The sequence below is a fragment of the Neltuma alba genome, unplaced genomic scaffold (assembly GCF_004799145.2).
Source record: "Neltuma alba isolate B1F8T4 unplaced genomic scaffold, ASM479914v2 tig00012939_pilon, whole genome shotgun sequence".
NCBI classification, from domain to species: domain Eukaryota; kingdom Viridiplantae; phylum Streptophyta; class Magnoliopsida; order Fabales; family Fabaceae; genus Neltuma; species Neltuma alba.
Window position 1 is genome coordinate 239388 of NW_021637305.1, and position 25000 is coordinate 264387.

Consider the following 25000-nt stretch of genomic DNA (forward strand, 5'->3'; position numbering starts at 1 on the left):
AAACCCATTCTCCAGGCCTTACGACCTTCTGTTTCATAGTTTTGTTCTAAGCCGTTCAAAACAGCTAGGATTAGGAAAGTGGTGAAATTTTTATTACAAAAGAATAAAGTCGGTGAACCATTTATAGAGATGTATATACACAACCTGGCGACTTAATTACATTTCATCCTCAGGCTCACCAAGACCTACTATGGGACATTTTTTGGGTTTTGTTTTTTTTTAGCCCCGGTGGGGGGTGTCACAAGATCGAAAGGAATGAACAAGCTATTACACGTGATGGGGAAGAGGAATGCCGGCAAAAGTGGATAAATATGGCTTGACGAACCAAAGAATCGGCGGAAATATGTAGCAAGAATTAAATTTCGAAGCGTTTCTTTCGTTTCTTTGATGACAAGGAACCTGCCACACGGAAAAGGGTTAAATAAGAAGCTGTTTATGCACTATCACAACTGACAACCACATCCAATCACTAAAAAAACTGAAGCAATGACGTTTGAGCATTAAATTGTGGCAATTAAATCTAGATCATGACCATTTGTACAGTACACCTTTCCCCAAACTTGCGATCCCATGCTATCATAGTTAAGGTTTAAGTTAGTGGTAATAGCTGAAATTCCCAAGCCAAAAGTAGCTGAACACGAGTGGCAAAACCCCACACCCCCCCCCCCCAAAAAAGGAAGGAAAAAAACTCCTTCCCTCACTATGTATCGCAGGCATACTGACACAAGCACAAAGCAGCTGCCTAGGCCCAAAATAATGAAAAGGGGACAAGCATCACAATATAGAATTACCTTTCTCACGAGAGTTTTGTACAGAAAAGTTGCAACGACTTTCCAGTTAAACAACCCAGTAATCCATGATTCAGAGTAGGTGAATACTTCAGATCCCGCGCATGCTCTGGTAATTTCAATCGCTGAACAAACCCAAAAGATGGCAACTCTTGCAAGACCAATTCACATGCAACTTCATCTTCAGATGCTAACAATCGGCTCTCACTCTCTACGTCCATTATTACACATTTTGGAAGTCGAATGTTACTTACATTGGCACATGAGGAACCCAGCTGTTGCAAATGGCTTCCGTCAAGCCTCTTCAACAAAACATGAGAACCCTGGACTCCTTGTCCTATAACTTGGGAAGGAGTGAGAGATGGCTGGGAGAGAGACCCATCAATGGACATGTCAAATTTGGGACGGTATGATATGACAATATCATCACTGCTTGGGCAATAGGCAAGAGATATACAAACCCCTTGATTACCAGTTTCAGGAATCATAGATGGCCTTCACAAAATAAATGAATCCATCAGTAGAGCTAATGACTGTAATAACGAAAGAGAACATGACGAAGATTCCACATTAGCACTGTCAAAATCGTCACTGGCCACAAGGAACCAAAAATAAACTCATGCATGGTAAAATTTGAAAAGTTCAGCGAGGTTCCGCACTACTCTGATTAATAATGAACCTAATGCGTGTTTCCAAAATGCAAATAGAGCAGCAATAACTTTTTCCAAAAACAAAATGAAAACGAAACGTAAAAGGAATCTCTTCGCTTTAACACGGTCAAAACCAAACAGGGTAACAAAAAGAAAGGGAATATGTGAAGATGGACCAAAACAAAAACTGCCAATTCCCTAAAGCCGCTAAAAAAACCTTCATAAAAAACAGATTTTGTCCCCATCAAAGTTAAACAAAAAAAAAAATAAATTGCTGAATAGAATCTGCAGGAGGGAAGTTGAGCAGAATATTTATAAGGCATTGGTAATAAAACAATCGACATCAAGCTAATATACATAACATGTTAATAGCCTACCCCTCTTCAGCACCTATGTTCCACTGACACAGCCCAATGGCAGAAGCAGATAGAATTGCTCCAAAACCGGAAGAAAGACTGGGATCTTGTACAAGAGACTGTACAGTATGAACGGGATTGCTAGTTAACCCATTTAGGGATTTTAAGGGCCCAGAAGTTTGGCGCAAATCAAATACCAAGACAGAACCATTCTGCAAAATGAAAGAAAGAAATCAGTATGTGAAATTCTTATTCCCAATAAATACAGCACCAAGGTGCTGACCTGTAGTCCAGCGTATGCATAATGGGAACTGCTGAGATCCCATGAACATGACCAAGCAGGAACCTAAAAACAGAATAACAGAAAGATGAACACAATACATGCACAGAAATGTTAAACAACCACAAAGCCTGAGGAATGCTAAACTAGTAACAACATCTTTCGTGAGCACTAGGTAGAAATAAGAGGGTTAAACTTCTACCTGTAGATCATAATTGACAGCCACATTGTTGCTCTGCATGCTTTAACAAAAAGAATTACAACAATGATTGAATTTTCTTTTCTTCACATGTAAGAAAAAAATAATGTATTAATAACAACTCAAGTGATCCTACCTGAGTACTGATAATTTCCTTCCCAAAGAAGCATAAAGGGCCAGGTCACTATTCAAAGGGGAAATATGGAGATCCTTAATCGCACACGAAGCAGGAGGCAGGAAGATATCTTCCATCTCATATGGAGGTATCAAACTCATCTGCAGAACCAGGTTTCCAGAAATTTAAAGGAGATATTCCATTCAATGAGGAGCTACAAAAGCTATATAAAAACACATGACAAAGTTTTAAAGTTGAAAGACCTTACTTTAGTTAGCAAGTAAGGCCCACCTATCCCTTTTGGCCTTTGTGCTATTAATAATATTTGATTAGAAGCATTTATGTCAAACACAAGAGCGCTGCCCAGCTGAAACTCCTTCTGAAAAGGTTGAAAAAAACCAGGCCAATGAATTCCAAATTGCCAAAATATGGACTAGATGGAGTAAACTCATACTCATGCAAGAAAGCAAACATACATTTGCTGACAAGCAACAACTATAGTATAGCACAACAATCTATGAAGACACTTCTTATATGTCAAGGCGTGTTAAAACACATATAGGTCCTTTGTTGGGGCGGGGTGCATCTGACTCCAGGAGAGTAAAGGCTGACAGCCTTACCTGCAATTCAAAACTGCAACAACGTCCTTTCCCATACATCTTTGCCCCAAAGCCATATTCTACAAAATAATTTTTGAGCAAGAGCCAATAAGTTCAGAACCCCAGATCAATTGGAAACAAAAATAGACTTTGCACAAGCTATAGCATTAATTAAAGGGATCTTTATGTTGGGCAAATAATTTGACAAATGCTGCCGATTTGTCAATCTAAAAGAAATTATTATTCTGGAGTTTTTTGGTAAAAAGAAAAAAAGGAGGGGGGGGGGAGAGAGAGATAGTAAAATAAGACTTGAGGATCTCCCAGAGAAGATCCTTTATATGAAGGAATGATTACTTGATTCAGATCTCCATCGACAATTCCCAATTGCCCCCATGGTACCACCAGTTTGCCTCCTTTCCATGTCTTGTATTAGCTGCTCCAAATATGTATTTCTCTGGAGGATCAGAGTTTAATCAATACAAAAATTTAAATACAAACATCCAGAAGGATCTCAACAGAAAAACCAACATCAACTGCACCAATCCTTTATATGTTCATGGATTCATATCCAATTGCCAAAGGCTTAGGCCCCATGAGAAGAGTTGTCAGAGCAACGCGAATAAAAAAGTGCACAAGAACTGAAGAATGCAAAATTACTGTTTCCAGGTGTAGCAAACGACAGTGAAAAAAATTTGACCGAAAAAAAACGACAGTGAAAAAACTGATATAAAATATCAGGAGTGGCATGTATCTAGACAACAGAAAATGACGAATGGACTGTAGTCAAAAGGTTGGCATAGAATATATGATTAAAAGATACCTCCGTAAGTTTCTCAACTTCAAGATGCAATTGAGCTTCTTTTTTCTGCCATGATGCTTCTTTCTTGCACCAGTCAGAGCCCTAAGGACATAATTCTCACAATTCCACTAAGATGATCAACAGTAAAAGAAATATAGCAGCATATTCTAGTAAAATCCACGCCCCCTAATGCCGGGGAACAATGACAGAGCATAATGGTTTTTTAAAAGAAAAAACATCATGGTGGGGGGTGGGAAGGAGGAAGAGAGGAAGAGGTTTTAGTATATATTGAGGAGATCCTCAAGAACTGATAAGCCACCCAGAAAAACATCCCTTAATTTGTAAATAAAGGAAAATATTCTAAGCAATCAAATTCAAAACTTTCTTTGGCTCCATACCTTGCATTCGAGAATAGCACATCTGGCCTCAAGCGACCGAATTTTCTGCAGAAAAAGAAGAATCATCAAACAAATTAAACTCTCCAAAGTTTCCTTTGAAATGTTATACACACATAAAATTAAAACAACCTTCTGTAACGCTTCATCAGCAGCAAGTACACGTGAAGCATAGAGTTTCCTTACATCCCTTAACGCACATTTCCTGTTGCATTGAGGACACTAAAGGAACAGTGCAAACAAAACAATGTTATAGCTTTTAAATGCTGCTTTTAAAAAATGTTTACCAGCCACAGCAGACAATTACCTTCCCGGAATTTTTTCTCTGTTGAAGCCACCTTTTGATGCAAGACATACCATATATGTGCCCGCACGGAAGAGAGCTGAATTCACACGACAGTTAAAAAGTACTAAATAAAAACCAGCCAAGATATGCTGATCATCGTCGCACAGGAATAAACTTAGATGTAAATGTGCTTTAGCGTGACATATCAGAAAAAAGAATAGAATAATTTGAATAAAAATCAATTATAAAGAGGCGGTAAGGGCTTGGCACCAGATATGGTGTTCACCGTCATTGGTCCAAGCATCCAGGCAAATGGGGCAATACAAGCCATCGGTGTCAGCATAATTCCATTCATTCCCTTGACTACTTTCGGCGTTCACAATTCCCAGAGACAAACACGTTTCTCCTCCCTCAGTCCTCCGCCGTTTGTTTCCTTCTTCTTCAACAAGATCATCCGGAACCTCCTGAATTATGGTATCATGTTGATCGGACGTAGAAGGAACGCCCTGTAACGCCCTACGAGACTGTACGAGCGGAATGTACTCTTCGGCCTCGTCCTCGTACTCCTCATCATCCTCGTCTTCTTCTTCGCTGGCTGCAGAATCCTCTTCGCCTTCTGATATTTGTGCCGCTACAACCTCGGCGTCGTCGTACAGGGAGAAGTCGTAAGGATCCGGCATGACAGGGGTACACAGTGAAGACTCAGACTCAGTTACCCTAACCGGCGGGAATGCCTTTTCAAGTCAAGAAATGAGTGCGCGTAAAATTTTAAAAAAGGCTAAGATGCATAGCATCGTGGCCTATTTTCTCTCTCAAAATATTTTAAGATACGTTTAATATTTTAAAATATTTTTTTATCTTGGTGCTGGATATACTAAAAAATATTCTACAGCACTAGACATATCTAAATAAATATTTTAAGATGTTAGATGTATCAAAAAAATATTTTACTGTATTAGATAAATCTAAAAAAATACTTTAAAGTGTTAAATGCATTACAAAATACTTAAGGTATTGATACATCCAAGAAAATATTTTAGGATGCTAGATGCACCTTAACCTTTTAAAAAATACTACATCCGACCCTTAATGTAAAACATCGATTAACTTTTATTTTAGTTTTAAATATAAAATCTCAATCCATTTTATCTCTCACATTTATTCATTTTTTTTCTGAGATAGTCATTCTAATAATGATAGTTCTAATTAATAAATTTAATTAGTATGGATATTTCAGGAAAAAAAACACTTATTTATTACAAATACTAACTTAATTTATTTTCTGAATCTACTCAAATTAGTCAACTAGATCTTATATTTAGGATCGGAGGTAATACTAACTGATATTTTGCCAAAAAAAATTTAAAAGTATCATACTGCTACTTCCTGCTGTAAGACCCTTAACCTCAAAAACATTATAACTCATCATAAGACCACTACTATGGTAGAAAAAGAAAGATGTTACAACAACTACCATAGTAGAAGAAATTGCGTAATTTTAGAAAATTAACATTTAAAACTTGGTTCCATCTCAAATGCAGTTGCGTGCAACTATCATCATTCAATCACAATCACTGGACCTCCGAGCCTCCGGCCCGGGTAACGACATACATCAAAATCAGCCCATCCCAATAGATCTCAACCACGAATAACAAAGTTTCATAAAATAATAGGAATGGCCTCCGGCCAACAAAACGAGTAGATAATATATTCTCCAGTTTACAAAATCAATAAAAAGGGGCCTCCGGCCCAATTGAAATAAGAAGAAGATACACTTCCTCCAGTTTACGAATAAACCAGGCAATCAAAATAGTTTAAAAGGACCCTAAACGTGGCAATATACAACTATCCATACATAAATAAAGCTAGAGGCCTAATGCTAACCAAGCTCAAGCCTCTGCGTCTCTTCCCGAAGGCGCACGCCTAGAACCTTCACCTGAAAATATTGTAAACCACGGGGTGAGACAAAGTCCCAGTAACCAACCTTTCCAATACTAGGTACTACTAAATAGGTACTCGTGAGGTGTCAAGTGGGGCAGTTCACAAATCATATATATATATTGATAGCCACAACAATTCATGCAAGTGCAATGATGCAATCCCATCAATCAAATCCCTCGCTTTGGGAGATTTTTCAGGAGCCGAACCCGGCCTATCCCTCACTATGGGGGACGTAAGGAGCCATAAAAGGCCTATCCCTCACTCTGGGGGACGTAGGGAGTCAAAAGGCCTATCCCTCACTATGGGGGACGTACTAAGCCAACCATCATGCATTAATGGAGGCCTTACCACGTGGTAGTAACTATCAAACTCTCACCAAATCCCAAATTATGCATCATGCTCAAATCATAATCAAGAGTAATAATCATTTCACAATTAACCTCATTCAGTGGCATATCTTTCACAATTCCAAAATTCATTTCACAATTCCAAAATTCATTCATCATTAGTCGAAAACCCCACAAGACGGTTTTCCCTTTCTATATACAACATATAGTTTGAACACAATTACTACTTGGAGCATAAAACACAAATCTACTCACAATACCACAGAAGCAAGTACTAAGGATTGGAAAGTGGTTACCTCTCGCCTAAGCAAGGAATAACAACCAACAAAGTGGCCCCGCGCACCACCAAGACTCACAACCGGTCTACACAAGCACACAAACGCACAACCAACATATATTAGCTCTCAAACTAATAATGTGGCCAAAACAACACTTGGGGACACAAAATTCCTATCTTCCATCAAAACTCTACCCAACTCAAAGGGTATAACTATCAAAACAACACTCCAAAGTCCTCAAAGTCTATTAAAACATCAAGTCTCCTTCCAAGCATCAATTAGAGTTCAAACCTCAAGGACCCACTATAGGAATTCAACCTCCAACATCTCATTTGAGCAATTAAGGTTCCAACAACAATTCTAAACCGATTAAACCTCCAATTTAACCCTCCTTAACATAACCCAATTCACAAAACTCAAAATCAATCTCTACATTATCATCCTCAATCCCAAATCATCCAATTCCATAAACCCTAGCTCCAAAAATCAAGATTCTTTAAATCTAAGAAAACTACACCGATTAAATACTTAAACTAACCCAATGCAATCAATTAAACTCAAAACAATCGGTCAAAAACCTCAATTCCAACACAACCTAGAAAATCCTAGGGTTTCTCCATAAATCCTTATAAATTCCAATCAAGAAGATAGATTAGAGGTTAAAATCACTTACTTGAGGTAATGGATCCTTAGAAATGTCTCCTCCAAGCCAAAAGTTCGAAACCCTAGCAGAGCTCTTCTCTCCTCCTTCAGATTTTTCTTATTTTCGCACGCTGAACCCTCCCGCGACTATATAGAATCGCGACCTTTCGCCGCGGCGAACTAATCCCGAGAGGGATTACTCGCCTGAAAACCTGACTTCGCCGCGGCGAACTCCCATATTCGCCGCGGCGAAAGCTTCCCGAGAGGAAACTCTCGCTCGCCCAGAAGAACTTCGCCGCGGCGAAACCTTCCCGAAAGGGAAGCCTCGCTCACCTGAACAATTTCGCCGCGGCGTCCCCTAGACTTCGCCGCGGCCAAACCTTCCCGTGAAGACACTCCCCTCTGAAACTCCCGGTGCGCCGCGGCGAACATACCCTGAGAGGGGTACGTTCACCTATGCCTCCAACCAACCTCAAATCCAACCCAAACACCAAGATCAAGATTAAATCACTAATCTATCCTCAAAATCAACCCAAAAGAGGCTATTAAAACCCGATAAAACTTAGGATGTTACACCTGCCATATTTATAAGACTGTGTTTATAATTTACAAATGAGGTTTTATAAATAAGACATGAGTTAGTATTATTTTTTGGAACTATTTTCTCAGAATTGGTATGATTCATTTAAAAAAAAAAGAGAGAGAAACTGTCGTGAAGTTGCAAGTTAAAAATGTAATTAGGAAAACCAAGTTTCAATATGAGAAATAATAACTGCTTAACTGTTGTTAAGATTTTTTAATAATTACATTTTTTTTCTTAAGATCTTATATTAATTAATTTGAATAATAATAAATAAACTGATAAAAACAGGTACTACACTTCACCGTAGCCAAACAAAAAGGATGAGAAAGGTATTGAATAAATAAACGTATTACATTGATTGAAATGCATCCGAGGTTCAAAACGTTGGCGAAAAATAAGAACATTCAATACTCCTTTTTTTTAACAATTTGAAACTGAAACCTTCATTCAACACAAAACCATTGTACAGCATCCAATGCTCTGAGTTAAATTCCAGGTTAAAAGCCAGTCTTGTTGATCCCGTGGCGAGCAAAGAGTCCCAGAAATATCAAATGATACTGGAAAATTTGTTATGCAACAAAAGAATATAAACATGTTTTTAATTAAATTTGGTAAAAATAATTTACAGTTTACTTCAGTCTTCATTAGATGCTTAATAACGAAAAATATTTTTATCTGTTCCCGTGTTAATATGATATTAATATTAGTTGTTATATTCTTCTTCTTCTTCTTCTTTTCAATACGTCGAAATAGTTACTGCCAATGGAATCGTTTTAAAGCGTGCTATGATTATGTACGCGTCCATCGACATCGAGTATTAAGATCAGTGTGAAAAATAGTTTGCCTGTGGGCCACACGATTTATGACTAAAATAGCATTACTCATTTTCAAAGAAATTATTGTTAGCCTAAAAAAAAAAAATTCGAAGACAACTGCCAACATGATTACTCTGCTGAGGAAGTGAGGGAAAATGAGATGCAGGGCAGTCTACCTGGTAAACAATGGCTGCGCTGGGTGAATGATGTGTGGATGCATTTAATAATTTAAGACATCCCGTGGTTTCACAAAAAGATAAAAGATTAATTAATTTAATAAAAAAAATTATATTCTTGGTAAACTTTACAAGTAGCCAAGTGGGGTGGTTAGCGGAGGAGTAATCTTGAATCGAATTAAAAGTCTTAAAAAAAATCAACAAGTTATTAGTTGAGATGGTAGTAATCTTACTTCGTAAGAAGAAGAACACAAGTTCGAATCTTGAGAAGTGTACTTGTTGGGAGGATTATTTTTTAACTGCTTTAGACCCGAAAAGGATTAGTCTCAAGTCTAATATAACTGGGGATACCTTGTTTCATTTTTTTGAAAAAAAAAAAGCCTTCAAAGAGACACCGTCGACATTAACTTCTCTACATTTAGTGTCCCGACTTATTCATACACAACCTTCCAAAACATCCAAGAGCTCCATGACAATGCTAGGAACCTGCCAGCTTCGTTTCTAGCATTTCACATCATCAAATCCTGCAAAGACTTGTGGCATCCACCGGCCGATTACCTTTCTCGCTTTAGGGATGACTTAGAGTAGTTTTTTCGTTCCTGTTAGTTTTTTTTCTTCAAGTGTAATCTTGCCTTTCCTTCTTAAAAAAAAAAAAAAAATCCTGCAAAGACAAATAGAAGAAATATATTAGTTTAATTGTAAGATTTCATTAACTTTAACCGTCCCTCTGGTTCCAACACAAATGCACAATCAATAAAGTATATGAAGCGAAGAGTTAAGAGAAGTGCAGTTAAAATATATCAGCTCTTTGAAAAAGGTTGAAACTGCGTCACAGCATGGAACAAGATAGTTTGGTTAATTACACCATTGGCCCCAAAGGAGGTGAGGATAGCCGGTTATAGTAATAGTAGCAAATTTGACAGCCTCCGGGCAACTGGCCTATTAGCTCAGTTGGTTAGAGCGTCGTGCTAATAACGCGAAGGTCACAGGTTCGAGACCTGTATGGGCCAAGTCTTATGTTTTTTGTTATTTTATACCCTCTTCATTTTGACCCCGACCCTTGGTCCCTATATCGATACCTCGAAGGAAAAATCACCCCTAACAACAAATCGGAAGATCGTCTCCAACAACACATATTGGAAAATGGTAATTGTTATTCTCTTCTTCCCCCGTTCATGCAATTTGGCTTCTCACTTTTTCCGATTTCCAGTTTGTAGTTTAATTACCTGATACCGTGAATTTGGATTTGCTCTAGGTTTGCCTGGCATGTTTGTTGCCCCTGTTTCTCGTTCCAATTGTCAACATCCTGCCCGTCCTCTTCGACTATATCATGGTATTTTTGCATTCGGCAGTCGTCATCCTATCTTGCGCTTGGGTTCTCTCATTTCCGATCTATTCACTGCGTCCATGATCTCATTCACGTAGCCAACACCTTAGGGCCCGTTTGTGTTTTTAGTACCCTGGAGGATTAGCAGTTACAGTTGTATATGATAAATTCTTTAAGGGCTAAAACTGAAAACAGCAGCAGGAAATTTTGTCATTCTGCATTCTTTGTTTCTTCGTCAAATTATTGGTTCTTGATATGCATACATCTTTGACTTACAATCCTTTTTTTTCCCTTTTGGTTTGTTCATAAATTTTAGGGAAAAATCTATGCTCTTTTCGGGTGGGAGTACAGGAAACCGGAGAGGGCTCCTCCAGCATGCCCGTACAAGCCTGCAGCGAAAGGGGATAGCAAAGTGAGTGAATACCTTATTTTGTTTAGGTGATACAATGGGTTATTATTAAACTGAATCTGCATCCATCTCTGATTGGTAGTTTCTGTATTAATAAACCAACTAAGAGCATCGCCTTTCCTATTAAATTTAAGAAGCCATTCTATTCAAAAAAGAAGACCGGATTGGTCATTTTGTGGTTTGGAGGGAAATTTTTGTTGTTTTCTGGTAATCGGAAGTGGCCAGTGATATTATCCCTGACCGTGAAAGTAAGTATATCATGCGTAGATCAAGATAGGTTGTAATTGTGTCATAGTTATGGATCATTGGGAGCATAACGGGTTTGAAACATATGTAAACATATACCTGCGTATCCTGATATATTTAAAGAGATGTTATCTTCTGCCACAAGCAGAACAATCATCCAATTTTTAAAACCAACCATCATCGCAGTTGACTCAGAGCTTTGGTGTCCTATATATGCATTACGCATTTGGATTAGCTATGGAAAATTGATTTTGCACCATACAAGGGAAATATGTGTGAAGAGTTGTCTCGCAATTTTTTTTTTTTTTTAACTGGCACATACTCTGTGACCATCGAATAAAACTTGAAGCTTGGTTCTCAATTGCTCAGCTGATCTATAGAACCTATGGTTCTTGTCCCTAAAATACCCTCCAGGTCTTCTGTGTACCCTCTGTATTACGATGCTGGGTTCTGGATTCAAATTTTATGCAATCCTTCCTTTTTGTGTTGAAAACACTTCTTCCCTTTTTCTTGTTCTGAGGCATGCCAGCAAAAATGTTACTGGAAATTGCAGTTCTGTCACTGTGAATTCCAAGCAAATAAGATAGGTCAAAGTTAGAAAAGTTCAATATTGGCTGAGAGATGTGTCTTTAATTTTTCTTTTCCCTTCCTTCCAATCCACCGTGAGCTTGCATGTATAAAATGGACACATGAATTTCCTTTCTCAATCACCTCTTCCTGACAAATGAAGATGAAGGTTTAATGCAAACAAGTTTAGATGGCCAAACACTCGTATATAGCACTAGAGGCACTGAATCTCCTTTATCTCTTTTACATGACTAGTGGTGACCAAGATATGAATGATTTGGGGCTGCTATTGGATTGTGAATGAGCTACTAATTTGAGGCCTCACAATGCAGATCAACGTTCTTAGGGGAAGTGAGAAGCCTCATAAGTAACACTACCTTTGGTTCTTAATATAAGAGTTAGTTGGAGGATTGGATTTGGTCCTAAATATAAGACTTCAATCTGCTTTGTCTCCCATTTTTCTCAAAATATCCCTATTGATTGTATGAGATTCCTATCAAAGGTACTCTAATGTACATGATTAAAGATGATAGTTTAGGGAGATCAACACGTATTTTTGACAAATAACCAACTTAACTAATTTTCTTAATATCTTTAAATTAGTTATGTAGCTCTTGTTAAGGACTGGAGGTAGTATATTGATGTGAACATCCCCATATTGTTAGGCAGAGATTTTGTAGCCAAACCTGTGTGTTTAGGAACTTCAGATATTTTTGCTTGAGCTTTTTTCGTTAAGGACAAGGATTGAGTTTATGGGTTTGTGGTTATCTAAATTAGGACTTTGGGTTTTATGTATAAAAAATAATTTGAAATTTTCTGACCATGAGTGTTTGCCCTTTATATCCCTTCATTTGACTTTGTTGATAATGAATTGTGTGCTGCAAGTTGCCATTTCCATTTGTTGTCCGGTTTGTGTCCATGTCTTTGATCCCAGCTCACAATTTTTAAGAGGAAAGTGAGTTACGGAGGGATAGCTGGAAATTGGTTTTACCCGTTCTGCGCCATGTTTTACTAGAGCTCATGCAAATCTTCTCCCTAGAGAGAAAGAAAATGTACAATTCAACTTTTTATATCTAAGGACTGGGTTGTTAGCAGAGCACGATGGTGTAGTATGATTCATGTAACCGACCCCATCTAGTGGGATAAGACTTATTGTTATTGTTGTTGCTTTTTATTTACGAAAGTCATGTATATTATGGGACCGTCACCTGAACTTCATAAGGGATTCTGTTTTGGATGTTTGCCGTGCTTTTGGCATACATCTCTGAGTATAAACCATGTAGATTCAGAATATTTTTAAGACGGCTTGTGAGGAATGAGGATATGTTTGATTTCACGGCTACCTTGCTCGTAAACTAAATTACACTTTCATTGCTTTTGCAGGTTGATGCAGATGCTGGACCGGCTCCAGTAGAGCCTGTTGAACCCGGACAAATAGATAAGAAGCAGGATTAAACCAGGGTAGTTTCTCGGCTACACGGTTGATCGGACGGAAAAAGTATGACCCCATTTACATGGTTTGGGACTGCGTTCGTACCTCTTATGTTATTGGGAAAAAAAAAAAAAAGACAAATGAATTTAGATGGGGGCTAAGGTCGTTAATGATATAACTTGGTATAATGGTGAGTGTCTGAAGATTGTTCCCATCTTTTCAGACCGGCCAGTTATAATTCTTCGGCTTGATATTAAGTGATCGAATATAATTCGTTTATTTTGTTGCTTCGTTCGTTGGGGAGAGAAGAGAATCAAACGTGTAAGGCTGAGGAAAATAGCCTTTGTACTTTTTTTTCACACTTCCTCCACTCCTTTGTCCTCATTGTTATGTCCAATTTTAATAATTTAAATTTTTTCTGTAGTTTGTTATTTTTAAAATTAAGCTAACAATGAAGATAAGGGAGAAGAGCATAAGAGAAGCGGGGAGGTTGTTTTCTTGTAAGATTGAATGAAATATCGGGTAAGGAGTGTTAAAGCTCAGAAAATTGTGGGTACAAAGCGTATGTTGACTGGGGAGCAACGGCACAGGAGTTAATATAAGCGTTAATAGTTTCCATGCGTGCGCGAAAATAGTATTGCTCTGCTTGCTCCAGCTGATACTGTTCAATTCATTTGTCAAAACAATTCAACAATCAGTTCACCCCGGGGAACAAAAAAAACACAATTCAACGATCACGCAAGCGATGGCATTTGTAAGGGATGAAGTCGTTTGCGTAATTTCTTTTGCTTTAAAAAGTCACATGATACTGTTGAGGCTTGGGACTTCCTACTTTCACCCAAAAAAGAGAACAAAACAAGGACAAAACACGGCTGTTATGAACAGCTGGTGTTTGGTACGCCATACAAGATTAGATGGGGGTGGACGAAAAGTTAACGGACGGATGGTATGGAATTAATTATTGGGTCATAAAAAAAAATGAAATAGAATAAAGCAGAAGTACGATTATAAGTGGGGATGGGGGACGTGGACTTGCAGGCGGCGGAGTCTCCCATTTGGTGGAGTTGTTTTCAACTTTACAGAGTAAACAAAGCCATTTGGTTCCCTTTCAGAGAACCGACGAATCCATGGTCCCGATCCCTTGGGGCCCTATTCTGCTTTACTTGTGATTCTTCTTCACGTCTCGTCATCCTCTTTCCATTTTAGCATTTATTTTTGGTATATTGGGACCTACTCTCAAGGAAGAGCTGACGAGACGGTTGTTTTGGGGTCCAACTAGGATTTAGGAATGCAGGCACCCAACTCATCATACTATATCGGGAGTATTTTAATGTAATTTCATGCGTCTTTCTCTAAATTTAATACTACTATATTGGCCTGCAAGTGATTTTATGACATAATTATGACCCATTCGATTTGCACGTATTGACTTAGCGTTACGTATATCATATACCTATTACTGCCCAATATGTAGTTGACACGTTTCAGACATGTTTCTCAAAACCCCGCTGATATTTCATCCCCATGTTCCCATGTCGCGGCAGCCAGCAGGTGACTTGTACGTAGAAGTGAGTAGCAACAATAGAATAATACGAAAAATTCATGTTCAGAGTTATCGTTAATTAGTTGAGACGAGCGAAAGGAACTTAAACATATATTTAAATTTGACAATACTTGAGAGGATTAAAAAAATTGAATAATCCTAGAAAGAATGGTCATATTTATATGTCTTGGTCCGTGAGACTGTAAGAGTGAAGGCCAATCAAACCCGGCCTTGACTAAAATTAGCAGTGACTTCACTTGTAAGAAGAAGGCTCAGGTGGGAGAAGGAAAATGGCGCTTAGGCACCACTAACCCCAGGGAATAAGACCAGTCGCATGAAAATTATCTGACACGTGCGAAACATGGATTTGATATTTAAAGGTCGGGAAAAAAAGAAAGAAAGAAGAACTAAACTGTTATCCCTGTATGATTTTTCACAGGATTTTGCGTCCCTGTGGAAAGTGAGATGGAGCCGTGTAGGGCCACCCACTTCCCAGATTTAGCACTATGGAAATGTATATGAAATGCGTGTCTATATACACACACATTATATATATATGCTTTTGTGTACGCATGTGTGTGTGTGTTCAATCTAAAGTATTAATTTATCGTGTCCACTTGATTTTAAATTGAGAGGCCACATAGGATCAGATCGTTGCTCGGATTGGCAGATGAAAAAGAGTGTTGGATGTCAACTATTTTAATGGATAGACACGAAGCAATCACACTCAGGAACATGGAAATTGAACAGAAAAGTCAGTGGCTTTTTTCTCCCAGTTTTGTTTGCCATCCTCCGCTATAGCAGTGTGCCTTTCTTTTTTATTACTCCATTCAACCATAAATCCATCACATCTGTGGATCCAAAATCAACCACAACAAGGCAAGCAATTTATAATTATTTTAAATTCAACAACAACTATATATAAAAAAAGTTGCGAAATTGATATGAATTATGGTGTTGTAACTATAGTGACAACTTTCTTTCAGCCGGTGACCAATTTTCAAAATTTCAAAGAAAGAATAAACTTTTTTAATGGTGGGGGTTATTATTAGGAAGCATGTAATCCTGGGTGAAAAAGGACACGTCCGTCAGAATCTTCATTTTTGTCAACTCACATCCTGTGCACGCTGCACGTGTAAAATGTGGAAGCTCCATAGCACAATAAAGCATCCCAGGAGATGAAACGTGAAAAGGATATATCCTGCTTTTTCAAAAAGCAGTGCTCTCTGGGTTATGGAAAATGTCATGCTAATCAATAAATAATTAAAAAATAAAGGGGAAATCACAAATAAAGACCTTCAAATTAGCAAAATCACTCTATGGTCACCTGAATATGTCAAATTACCATGAGGGATCCGGTCTCAAATTGTAATTATGAAATCATGGCCAAATTATCAAAATACCCCTCTTTAATTTTTTTTAAAAAAGGAAGCCACTGCCTCACCGGAATCTGGCCACCTCCAGCGGCCGCTTCCGGCCACTGTCGGCGACCGAACGCCGGGGTCTAGCCGCCGGAACTCCCGGCGGCCTTCCTTTGTTTTTTTTTTTTGCAACTTTTTTTTTTAAATAGTGGGGGAAGTGAGGTTGGGGGGATTTGATCCCCCAACCTAATGCTTCCCAAAATAAGGAATGACCATTGAGCCAACAAATTTTTGTTAACATTATAATGCAAAAAAAAAAAAAAGTTAACTCATTTACTTTTGTTCCAGGTGATAACAACAATACATTTGGAAATAACAAGTTCTGATTGTAAAATAACACGTCTAATAAAAATTTAACGATATGTTTTTTTTATAACAATAAATTTTGTTGCAGGCAATAACAACAATACATTTAAAAATAATAAGTTCTGATTATAAAATAACAAGTTTGGGATTAAAATTTAACAACACACTTTGTTTCAAGTGATAACAACAATACATTTAAAAATAACAAGTTCTGATTATAAGATAATAAGTCTGGGATTAAAATTTAACAACACGTTTTTTTATAGCAACACACTTTGTTTCAGGTGATAACAACAATACATTTGGAAATAACAAGTTCTGATTATAAAATAACAAGTCTAGAATTAAAATTCAACAGCACCTTTTTTTTTATAACAATTAATTATTTTATACTTTTGGAAAATAAATTATTTATAACTTATAAAAAGTACTTGTAATCTATTTAATTTGCTAAAAAAATAATTTTTATCTCCAATTTATAATCAGAACTTGAAGTATAATTTTTTATATATTAAAAATACTTTTTTATTGTTCAAATTTATAAATAAAATTTAGGGAAAATGGCAACACACTTTTTAATTTTTTTTAAAATTTTTTTAATCTATATATCTATACAACTTATTATAAATCAAACTACTTTTTATAAATTATAAATAGTACAATTTATTGTGGATTAAAAATACTTTTTGACTGCTTAAATTTATAAATGAAATTTATCTCTAATTTATAATTAAAAATACTATTTTATTCTTTAAATATAAAAAATATTTTTAATATTTAAAGAATGAAATAATATAAAATTTATACTATGATTAATAGATTAAAAATGCCTTATTATAAATACTTTATAATTTATAAGAAGTAGTTTGATTTATAATAAGTTGTATAGATATACAGATTAAAAAGTATTTTTTAGAGAAATAAATATATTAAAAATATTTTTTATAAGTTATAAATAATTTATTTTTTAAAAGTATAAAATAATTAATTGTTATAAAAAACGTGTTGTTAAATTTTAATCCCAGACTTATTATCTTATAATCAGAACTTGTTATTTTTAAATGTATTGTTGTTATCATTTGAAACAAAGTGTGTTGTTATAAAAAAAAACGTGTTGTTAAATTTTAATCCCAAACTTGTTATTTTATAATCAGAACTTGTTATATTTAAATGTATTGTTGTTATTGCCTGCAACAAAATTTATTGTTATAAAAAAAACATATTGTTAAATTTTTATTCAGACGTGTTATTTTACAATCAGAACTTGTTATTTCCAAATGTATTGTTGTTATCACCTAGAACAAGAGTAAATGAGTTAACTTATATTTTTTTTGCATTATAATGTTAACAAAAATTTGTTGGCTCAATGATCATTCCTTATTTTGGGAAGCATTAGGTTGGGGGATCAAATCCCCCCAACCTCACTTCCCTCACTATTGAAAAAAAAAGTTGCAAAAAAAAAAAACAAAGGAAGGCCGCCGGAAGCGCCGCCGGCGCCGGAGCTCTGGTGGCTGGACCTCGACGTCCCGCCGCCGACAGTGGCCGGAAGCGGCCGCCGGAGCTCCGGCGCCGGTGGCCGGATTCCGGTGAGGCAGTGGCTTCCTTTTAAAAAAAAATTAAAGAGGGGTATTTTGGTAATTTGGCCATGATTTCATAATTACAATTTGAGACCGGATCCCTCATGGTAATTTGGCATATTCAGGTGACTATAGAGTGATTTTGCTAATTCGAGGGTCTTTATTTGTGATTTCCCCAAAATAAATATGTTCAGAGATGTGAATCTTGAGAGTAGCGCTCATATTTATGTGGGATGTTGTCATTTTGAGTTGCGATTGAGTTATAATACTACCTCCTATCCTAATTATAAAACCCAGTTGACTTATTTAAAGAGATTAAAGAAGTAAGTTATGTTAGTTATCTGTAATAAATAAGTGTTGTCATTCCTAAAATATCCTTGCTAACTAAGTATATCGACAAGAACTATTATTATTAGAAGGACTATCTTGAAAAAAATGCATAAATATAAGAGACAAAATGGATTGGGATTTTATAATTAAGACCAAATAAAAAGTTAAACGGGATCTTATATTAAGGATCAGAGGTATTAGATTCGTTAAATCTTGGTGTTTTAATTTTAATTCGAATGAGAATTTTTAAAAAAAGGATGGGGAAATATGACGTCATTGAATGATGTGAGCATGACGGAAAAGGAGGCAGAAACCCGGGGGTGGAGTTGGCGTTTTCCACTTTGGGGAGAGACACACGTGTAAATGCCGCCCGCCCGCCCTCACTTTCCTGCCCTGTTCCTCCAGTCCGTAGCTACTTATTATTCCAAGCACAATTAAAACCATCATCAGTTCGTAAGAAAGATACTACCTCTTATCTTAAATATAAAAATTAGTTAATTAATTTAAATAAATAAATTAAATTAGTTATTTATAATAAATATAAGTTATCTTTTTAAAATATTTTTACTAATTAAATCTATTGATAAAGATTATCATTATTAGAAAGATTATCATGAAATAAATAAATAAATATGAAATACAAAATAAATTAAGATCTTATATTTAGAATTAAAATAAAAATCAAACAAAATATTATATTGAGAACTGAAACTAGTATTACAAGTTCAAATTTGGGAAATATATTTATTGATAACACTTTAATCTGATAAAAATTAGTCTTAAATCTAAATTGATTTATAAAAGACTTTTAATTTACACAAAAAAAACCATTATTAAAAATAAAGTTGTCAAACTGACGAGTTTAAATAAACTCGTGATAATAATATAAACTCGAATCACAAACTTGTAAGAGTTTACTTTTATTAATAGAATGGTATTAAAAGTATATAATCAAATAATTAATATAAAAAAATGAGAACAATTTTATTTAAATATATTTTAAATTTAAATAATTAAAATTATATTAATCAATGTTCATAATTTATCATATTCAATAAAGGAATTTTTATATAACTCATATGTAAAGTCACTAAATATAATCAAATCAAAAAATTTAGCACGAGTTTAAGAATGAGTTAACACAATTTTATAAGTTAAAAAGATAAAATGATAAACTTGGTAAATACACTCGTAAGTTTAACCGAGTTTACAATTATCACGAGGTTACGAGTGAATCAACACGATTTTGTCAGCTGAAAATGTAAAAACATTAAACTTGAAGAGTCAACTCATAAGTTTAAGAACTGTGATTAAAAACACCTGATCATTTTTTTAATTTAAAAAAAAAACGTCATGGAAGCCCTCGGCGGTGCATCTGGCCTAACATTTGTGAATTGGTATATACCATCATCAGATTCTTTTACTATCCAAAGAATCTAACTCTTGGTAAGGACGCCATCCCGATACTGTTCCCGCACTTAATTTCTAAAATCTCATATTCTACCTCTACGGATAATTATTGGATCCATTTTTTCCGGGGAATAAAATTGCGAGTAGTAGTATTTCTACAACTAAATTAATTCTGCTATTAAAATACAACGAATCTACATATGATTTGTCCCACAGCAGGAAACTCCCATAATTCTTCAATTACAATAATTGAAATAACGCATTTAGCAATTGACTTCCACGAAAGAAAATGTTTATTTGCTCTGCATATATGGAAGAACCATTATAAGTTGATGCGGAGAGGAATGCCGTGGACGACAGCGCGAAAGATGGGGATGTTTTTGGGATATATCGCCACGAGTTGAATGAAGCGGGCGGGTTATCAGGAGACGTGAGATGCGAGACACTGGTTGGGTTGTTCCTAGGTATCCGTACACGAGTTAATGAAACTTCCAGGCAGCACCACCGACATAATATAACAACATTATTGATATTGATTATCGTTAATAGTAGTAGTTTTTTGTATTGAGAAAATTAGGGATAAATCCCTTATTAAAAATTTAATTGGTAAATGAAATCAATAATGATTGATTGTATAAGAAAAGATTAGTTACGCACAAAAGATGATAAGTTACACAAAGGGAAGATAGTTTGCACAAAATATCATTTGAATATAAGAAATTAATTTGCATATACGAAAGATGACTTGTACATAAGAGAATTTTATTTGCACAAAGAAAAATTAAATTGCACATCACATAAAGAAAGATCATTGCATATAAGTGAAGATACATTATACACAAGGAAAGATAAGTTGCTCACAAAAGAAGTGAAGTTGCATAAAATTTTTAGGTCTTATTTGTCAGTTAAGTTTTTAACGAAGAATTTATCCATAATTTTCTCTTTTTTTTCTCGGAAAAAAGGAAAATAATTCACATTGGGAAAAACAGAGATGGGATGTCAATGTCATCGCACTAGCAGGAAGCAAGGCACGCGATGCACAACGACGGGACATCCACTCATCCCCGCCCAGACCCTACTCGTCCCCATCATTATTTCTGCTGATTCTCCATTTTCTTCATAATCAACATCAACACTCTAATCTATGTTTTGTTGGTTTATTAAAGGGAGAATTATTATAAGGTCTTACAAGAAGGATTTAATTATTAAAAAAATTTAATAATAAATAAGCATTTTAAATATGTTGTCATCACAAAATTTTCAGTTTCTTAACGAATTTTTGGGTTATTAAATCTCTTCCTTAAAATCTAATAATTTCCCCGTTATTTAATCACCAATCTGATGTGGCAATCCATCAGATTAACAAGCTTTTATGTGAAACCTGTGATCGCCTGATAAGGAAAAAAAAACTCTTGAATAATCGGGGTCGCAAATTCTCTTTTTCTCGCCCTTTCAACCAACGGTCGTACATACATTCCTTACATGTGAACGAATGTTGTGAGTTTTAATGATTTCTTTCTCAAAACAAAGGAGTATAAAAGTAATTATCATGGTCATTATAATAATTTGTGAACAATAAAAACTGTCATCATCTATAAAATAATGATATAAACGCACCGGCTCGGAAGGGCGGAAATCATATTATATTGTACAGAATTAGGCGGTCGCGTCTGGGCAGCTATCAAGTGCCGAAACAGTCAAAAGCACACGAGATTGATAAAATGGGAAATCCAAGTGGGCGAAGGACGAAAGTATCGACAGGGGATTCAAAGGCGCCGTCACCAACCACTCAAACTTAAGCGACCGAGACATAAACTTCTGCCTCTCCCCTGTCTCTACCCTCATCCTCTATCTGTGGTCACACAGTGAAGGAAAAAAAAAAAACACGCGTTTGCCCAATACCTGATATTCCTCCCAGATTTTATACGCCTCCCATATCATTACAACCCTACCCAGAAGAAGAAGAAGAAGAAGTGGCTGCAGGCCAACAATACCATGGGCATATTGCATGACGACGTAGTGATTATCACGGAACCTGAGAAAGAAGGTGACCCGACCGTTATCACTGTGAATTGTCCTGACAAGACTGGCTTGGGCTGTGATTTGTGTCGCATCATACTCTTCTTCGGACTAAACATTGTCAGGGGAGGTAACCCAATTTTCATATTCTCATCGATCCTTACACTTTGTTTTCCTCGACCAAGTTACTGCAAATAATGGATTTCGCTTCCATTCAAAATACAATTGAAAAGTACCCTAGTTTTTCTTCTTTGTTTGGTTGTTGCTCTGGATCTGAGACTTGAGACATACGGTTATGGCCTGCTTGATGAAACTGACGTATATTAGAGAATCAGTTTCTTTTGAGCTTTGACTCTGTGAAGCTTCACTAATTCTCTTTTGTTTATTTTGATGCAATGAAGACGTATCAACCGATGGGAGATGGTGCTACATAGTATTCTGGGTGGCTGGTAAGCCGGAAACGAGGTGGAATTTGTTATTAAACAGGTTAATTGCTGCGTGCCCATCCTGTTCTTCTGCTTCTGGAATTTCTTACTACCGCTCTGAATTGCAACCTCCCAAGCCTCCAGACGTCTTCCTATTAAAGTTCTGCTGCTTTGATCGTAAAGGGCTTTTACATGGTAAATTTAGAAACTTTCTCTGTGAATCCGAGTCTTAACTATCAATACTGCTGATTGTGACTATTATTGACCTGTCCAAGACGACTTACTTCTTAGCAGTCTTGATATTACAACATTCCTTTTCTTCCTACTTCTTGACAAATCTGAACGTTTTCCTATCTCCTCACTGTGTATTGTTCAGGGGATAGGGATGTGTGTGTGTGTGTGTGTGTGTGTGTGTGTGTAGCCTAAATCTGCAGAACTGTCCAAGATATGTTGATGATGAATTATTCGATTTCCATCATATCATTATTGTCTGGTCACACGGTTGTTACACTCAAATGATTGAATTTCCTTATTACTGTGACAGATGTGACAGAAGTTCTATGCGAGCTAGAGCTTACCATAAAGAAAGTGAAGGTATCTACTACACCCGATGGAAAAGTGATGGATCTGTTTTACATCACTGACACCAGGTTGGAAGCTCCTTATGTTGTCATTTGCTATCCTTCAGTTGCTTCTTCATTATAATTAAAGTGTCGTTTAGATTCGGCGGCCTGATTCTGTATTGTGGATTTACTGATACTGGATTGAAGTGTTTTGAAAATAGCATTAAAAAGTGAAGCTTGAGTAGGACCGATGTGTTAGCTGAGTTTAGACACTCAAATGGAAACAATCTTGTGCAGATTTTTTTCAGACTTGTGTCGTCCTCATAGTGATCCCATTCTAACGCCTGTAGAAAAATTGTGTGTCAGTTCAAGGAAATGCACTAAGACTTTTCTGGCATCTTTTAAATATTTGATGGTTTTTCTCGAAAGATATAGAATACGATTTAGGAGAATTTGAAGCTAGTTAGCTGCTGTACAAAATGTTTATTGGTTGAAAACTCCCATCTCCTATAGCTTTTTAACGTTGTATACGTGGCCTTATTACTATATCAGAGAGCTCTTGCATACAAAAACGAGGAGGGAAGACACAATTCAACAGTTGAAAGCTATTATGGAGGATGTTGTAGTGAGTATTGACATTGAATTGGTCGGCCCAGAAGTCACTACTTGCTCTCAAACATCTTCATTCCTTCCAACTGAAATCACAGAATATGATTTTGACAAGGAATTGTCTGATTCAGTTCGAAGTGCAACTCTCACATCCGAGAGTGTTTCTATCACGATGGACAACCTGCTGAGCCCTTCTCACACGCTTGTTCAAATCATTTGCCAAGATCACAAAGGCCTTCTTTATGATATCATGAGAACTCTCAAGGACTACAACATTCAGGTAAACATACTAAACTCAAGTCTGAAGACATGATGTTAGCCTTCTCTGCATTTGCATGTATTAATAAACCTAATGGTGTGATTGCGGGGCAGATTTCTTATGGGAGGTTCTCAATAAAATCAAGAGGGAAATGTGACATAGACTTGTTCATAATGCAAGCAGATGGCAAAAAGATAGTGGATCCTAACAAGCAGAGGTGGTTATCCTCTCGCCTGAGGATGGAACTGATTCGTCCACTCAGAGTAGCAGTAATAAGTAGGGGTCCTGATGTGGAGCTGATGGTGGCAAACCCTGTGGAGTTGTCCGGCAAAGGAAGACCTCTTGTTTTTTATGACATTACTCATGCTCTCAAGAAGCTGGGCATCTGCATCTTTTCGGTACTTACTCAAAAATTGCGCCTCCTTTTTGTATTGTTCATATTGGTTCCATAGAATGAATGACATTGATTAATGTTGAACAGGCTGAAATTGGAAGACACGAGATTAGGGACCGCGAGTGGGAAGTGTATAAGGTTTTGCTTGATGAAGGTGAAGGATTGAGTGTTGCAAGGAACAAGATTGAAGAAGGAGTCTGGAAAATGTTGATGGGTTGGGAATGAACCCATGGTTGCCGACACTGTCCCTTTCGGAGGGACCTCTATATGTACAGTGCAATTTGGTCTGTTACTGTTATCATAGCTATTGTTAGATGTAATTGGGCATGTATATGTGGTGAAAATGATTTTTAGTATTCGATAGTTTTTTCAGAGCTGCTGTAGTTCTAACCTAATGTACAGAGATGAGTAGGCAGAAGCAGTTAAAAAGGGCAGAGTACGAGAAGCTTATTATGAATGAGAAGTGAAATATTGTAATGTGGTATAACATGTGTATTCATCTCTTTCTCCCTCTAGTCTATAATATGATTTACTTACATATTGACACGTTCGTTGAATGGGAATTGCTAAGCACTAGGTAGCTGGGCCTTAATTTGTGAGCAACCAGTGGCACTTATTACAGCATCTTCATTAATGGCATTTACATTGCGTGGACTGGGTCTTTATTTGCGGCTGTTCCTGACGTCCCCTGCATGTGATTGAGAAGAGAGATCCATTGTCCACTGACTCAGAGATTTGTCCACGATTCGGTAGCTCCGCTGTCGTGTGGTCCTTGGTTTCATTGAAACAGTGTCATAAACTAGGGTTGAGGATATAAAATCAAGAAGATTCCAAAGCTTTCATTATCAGATTTTAATAGGAGATTGGGCTTATAATTAAATTCTGTGAATAGTTGTGACATGTCCTGCTTGCGA

General features: G+C 36.5%; 3 protein-coding genes and 1 non-coding gene across 5 annotated transcripts; 3 read left to right on the forward strand and 1 right to left on the reverse strand.

Annotated features, from left to right (window-relative positions):
* Nucleotides 1–70: 70 nt before the first annotated feature.
* On the reverse strand, nucleotides 71–5188 carry LOC114732844 (E3 ubiquitin-protein ligase RFWD3). 2 transcript variants are annotated; one of them, XM_028920213.1, is made up of 14 exons: nucleotides 4738–5188; nucleotides 4489–4564; nucleotides 4314–4403; nucleotides 4185–4229; nucleotides 3808–3888; nucleotides 3342–3420; nucleotides 3009–3067; nucleotides 2657–2767; nucleotides 2410–2549; nucleotides 2277–2316; nucleotides 2078–2140; nucleotides 1816–2006; nucleotides 792–1283; nucleotides 71–399 (listed from the first exon to the last, which is right to left on the reverse strand). In XM_028920213.1, exons 1-13 carry the CDS (start codon nucleotides 5145–5147, stop codon nucleotides 797–799), a joined length of 1872 nt encoding a protein of 623 aa, XP_028776046.1. In that variant the 5' UTR covers nucleotides 5148–5188; the 3' UTR covers nucleotides 71–399; nucleotides 792–796. The 2 variants fall into 2 exon arrangements, with proteins under 2 accessions (XP_028776046.1, XP_028776045.1); XM_028920212.1 differs by having other exon boundaries at nucleotides 3342–3441.
* Nucleotides 5189–10185: 4997 nt separating this feature from the next.
* TRNAI-AAU (transfer RNA isoleucine (anticodon AAU)) lies at nucleotides 10186–10259 on the forward strand. Its single transcript has one exon. It is a non-coding gene; the product is annotated as a tRNA-Ile (tRNA).
* Nucleotides 10260–10289: 30 nt separating this feature from the next.
* LOC114732858 (uncharacterized) lies at nucleotides 10290–13468 on the forward strand. Its single transcript, XM_028920234.1, has 4 exons — nucleotides 10290–10395; nucleotides 10505–10582; nucleotides 10893–10988; nucleotides 13182–13468. The coding sequence occupies exons 1-4, from the start codon at nucleotides 10393–10395 to the stop codon at nucleotides 13251–13253; spliced, it is 249 nt and encodes an 82-aa protein (XP_028776067.1). The 5' UTR covers nucleotides 10290–10392; the 3' UTR covers nucleotides 13254–13468.
* Nucleotides 13469–21499: 8031 nt separating this feature from the next.
* LOC114732857 (ACT domain-containing protein ACR10-like) lies at nucleotides 21500–24643 on the forward strand. The gene is made up of 6 exons (XM_028920233.1): nucleotides 21500–21966; nucleotides 22238–22456; nucleotides 22806–22911; nucleotides 23377–23713; nucleotides 23806–24090; nucleotides 24174–24643. The coding sequence occupies exons 1-6, from the start codon at nucleotides 21813–21815 to the stop codon at nucleotides 24309–24311; spliced, it is 1239 nt and encodes a 412-aa protein (XP_028776066.1). The 5' UTR covers nucleotides 21500–21812; the 3' UTR covers nucleotides 24312–24643.
* The last annotated feature ends 357 nt before the right edge of the window (nucleotides 24644–25000 follow it).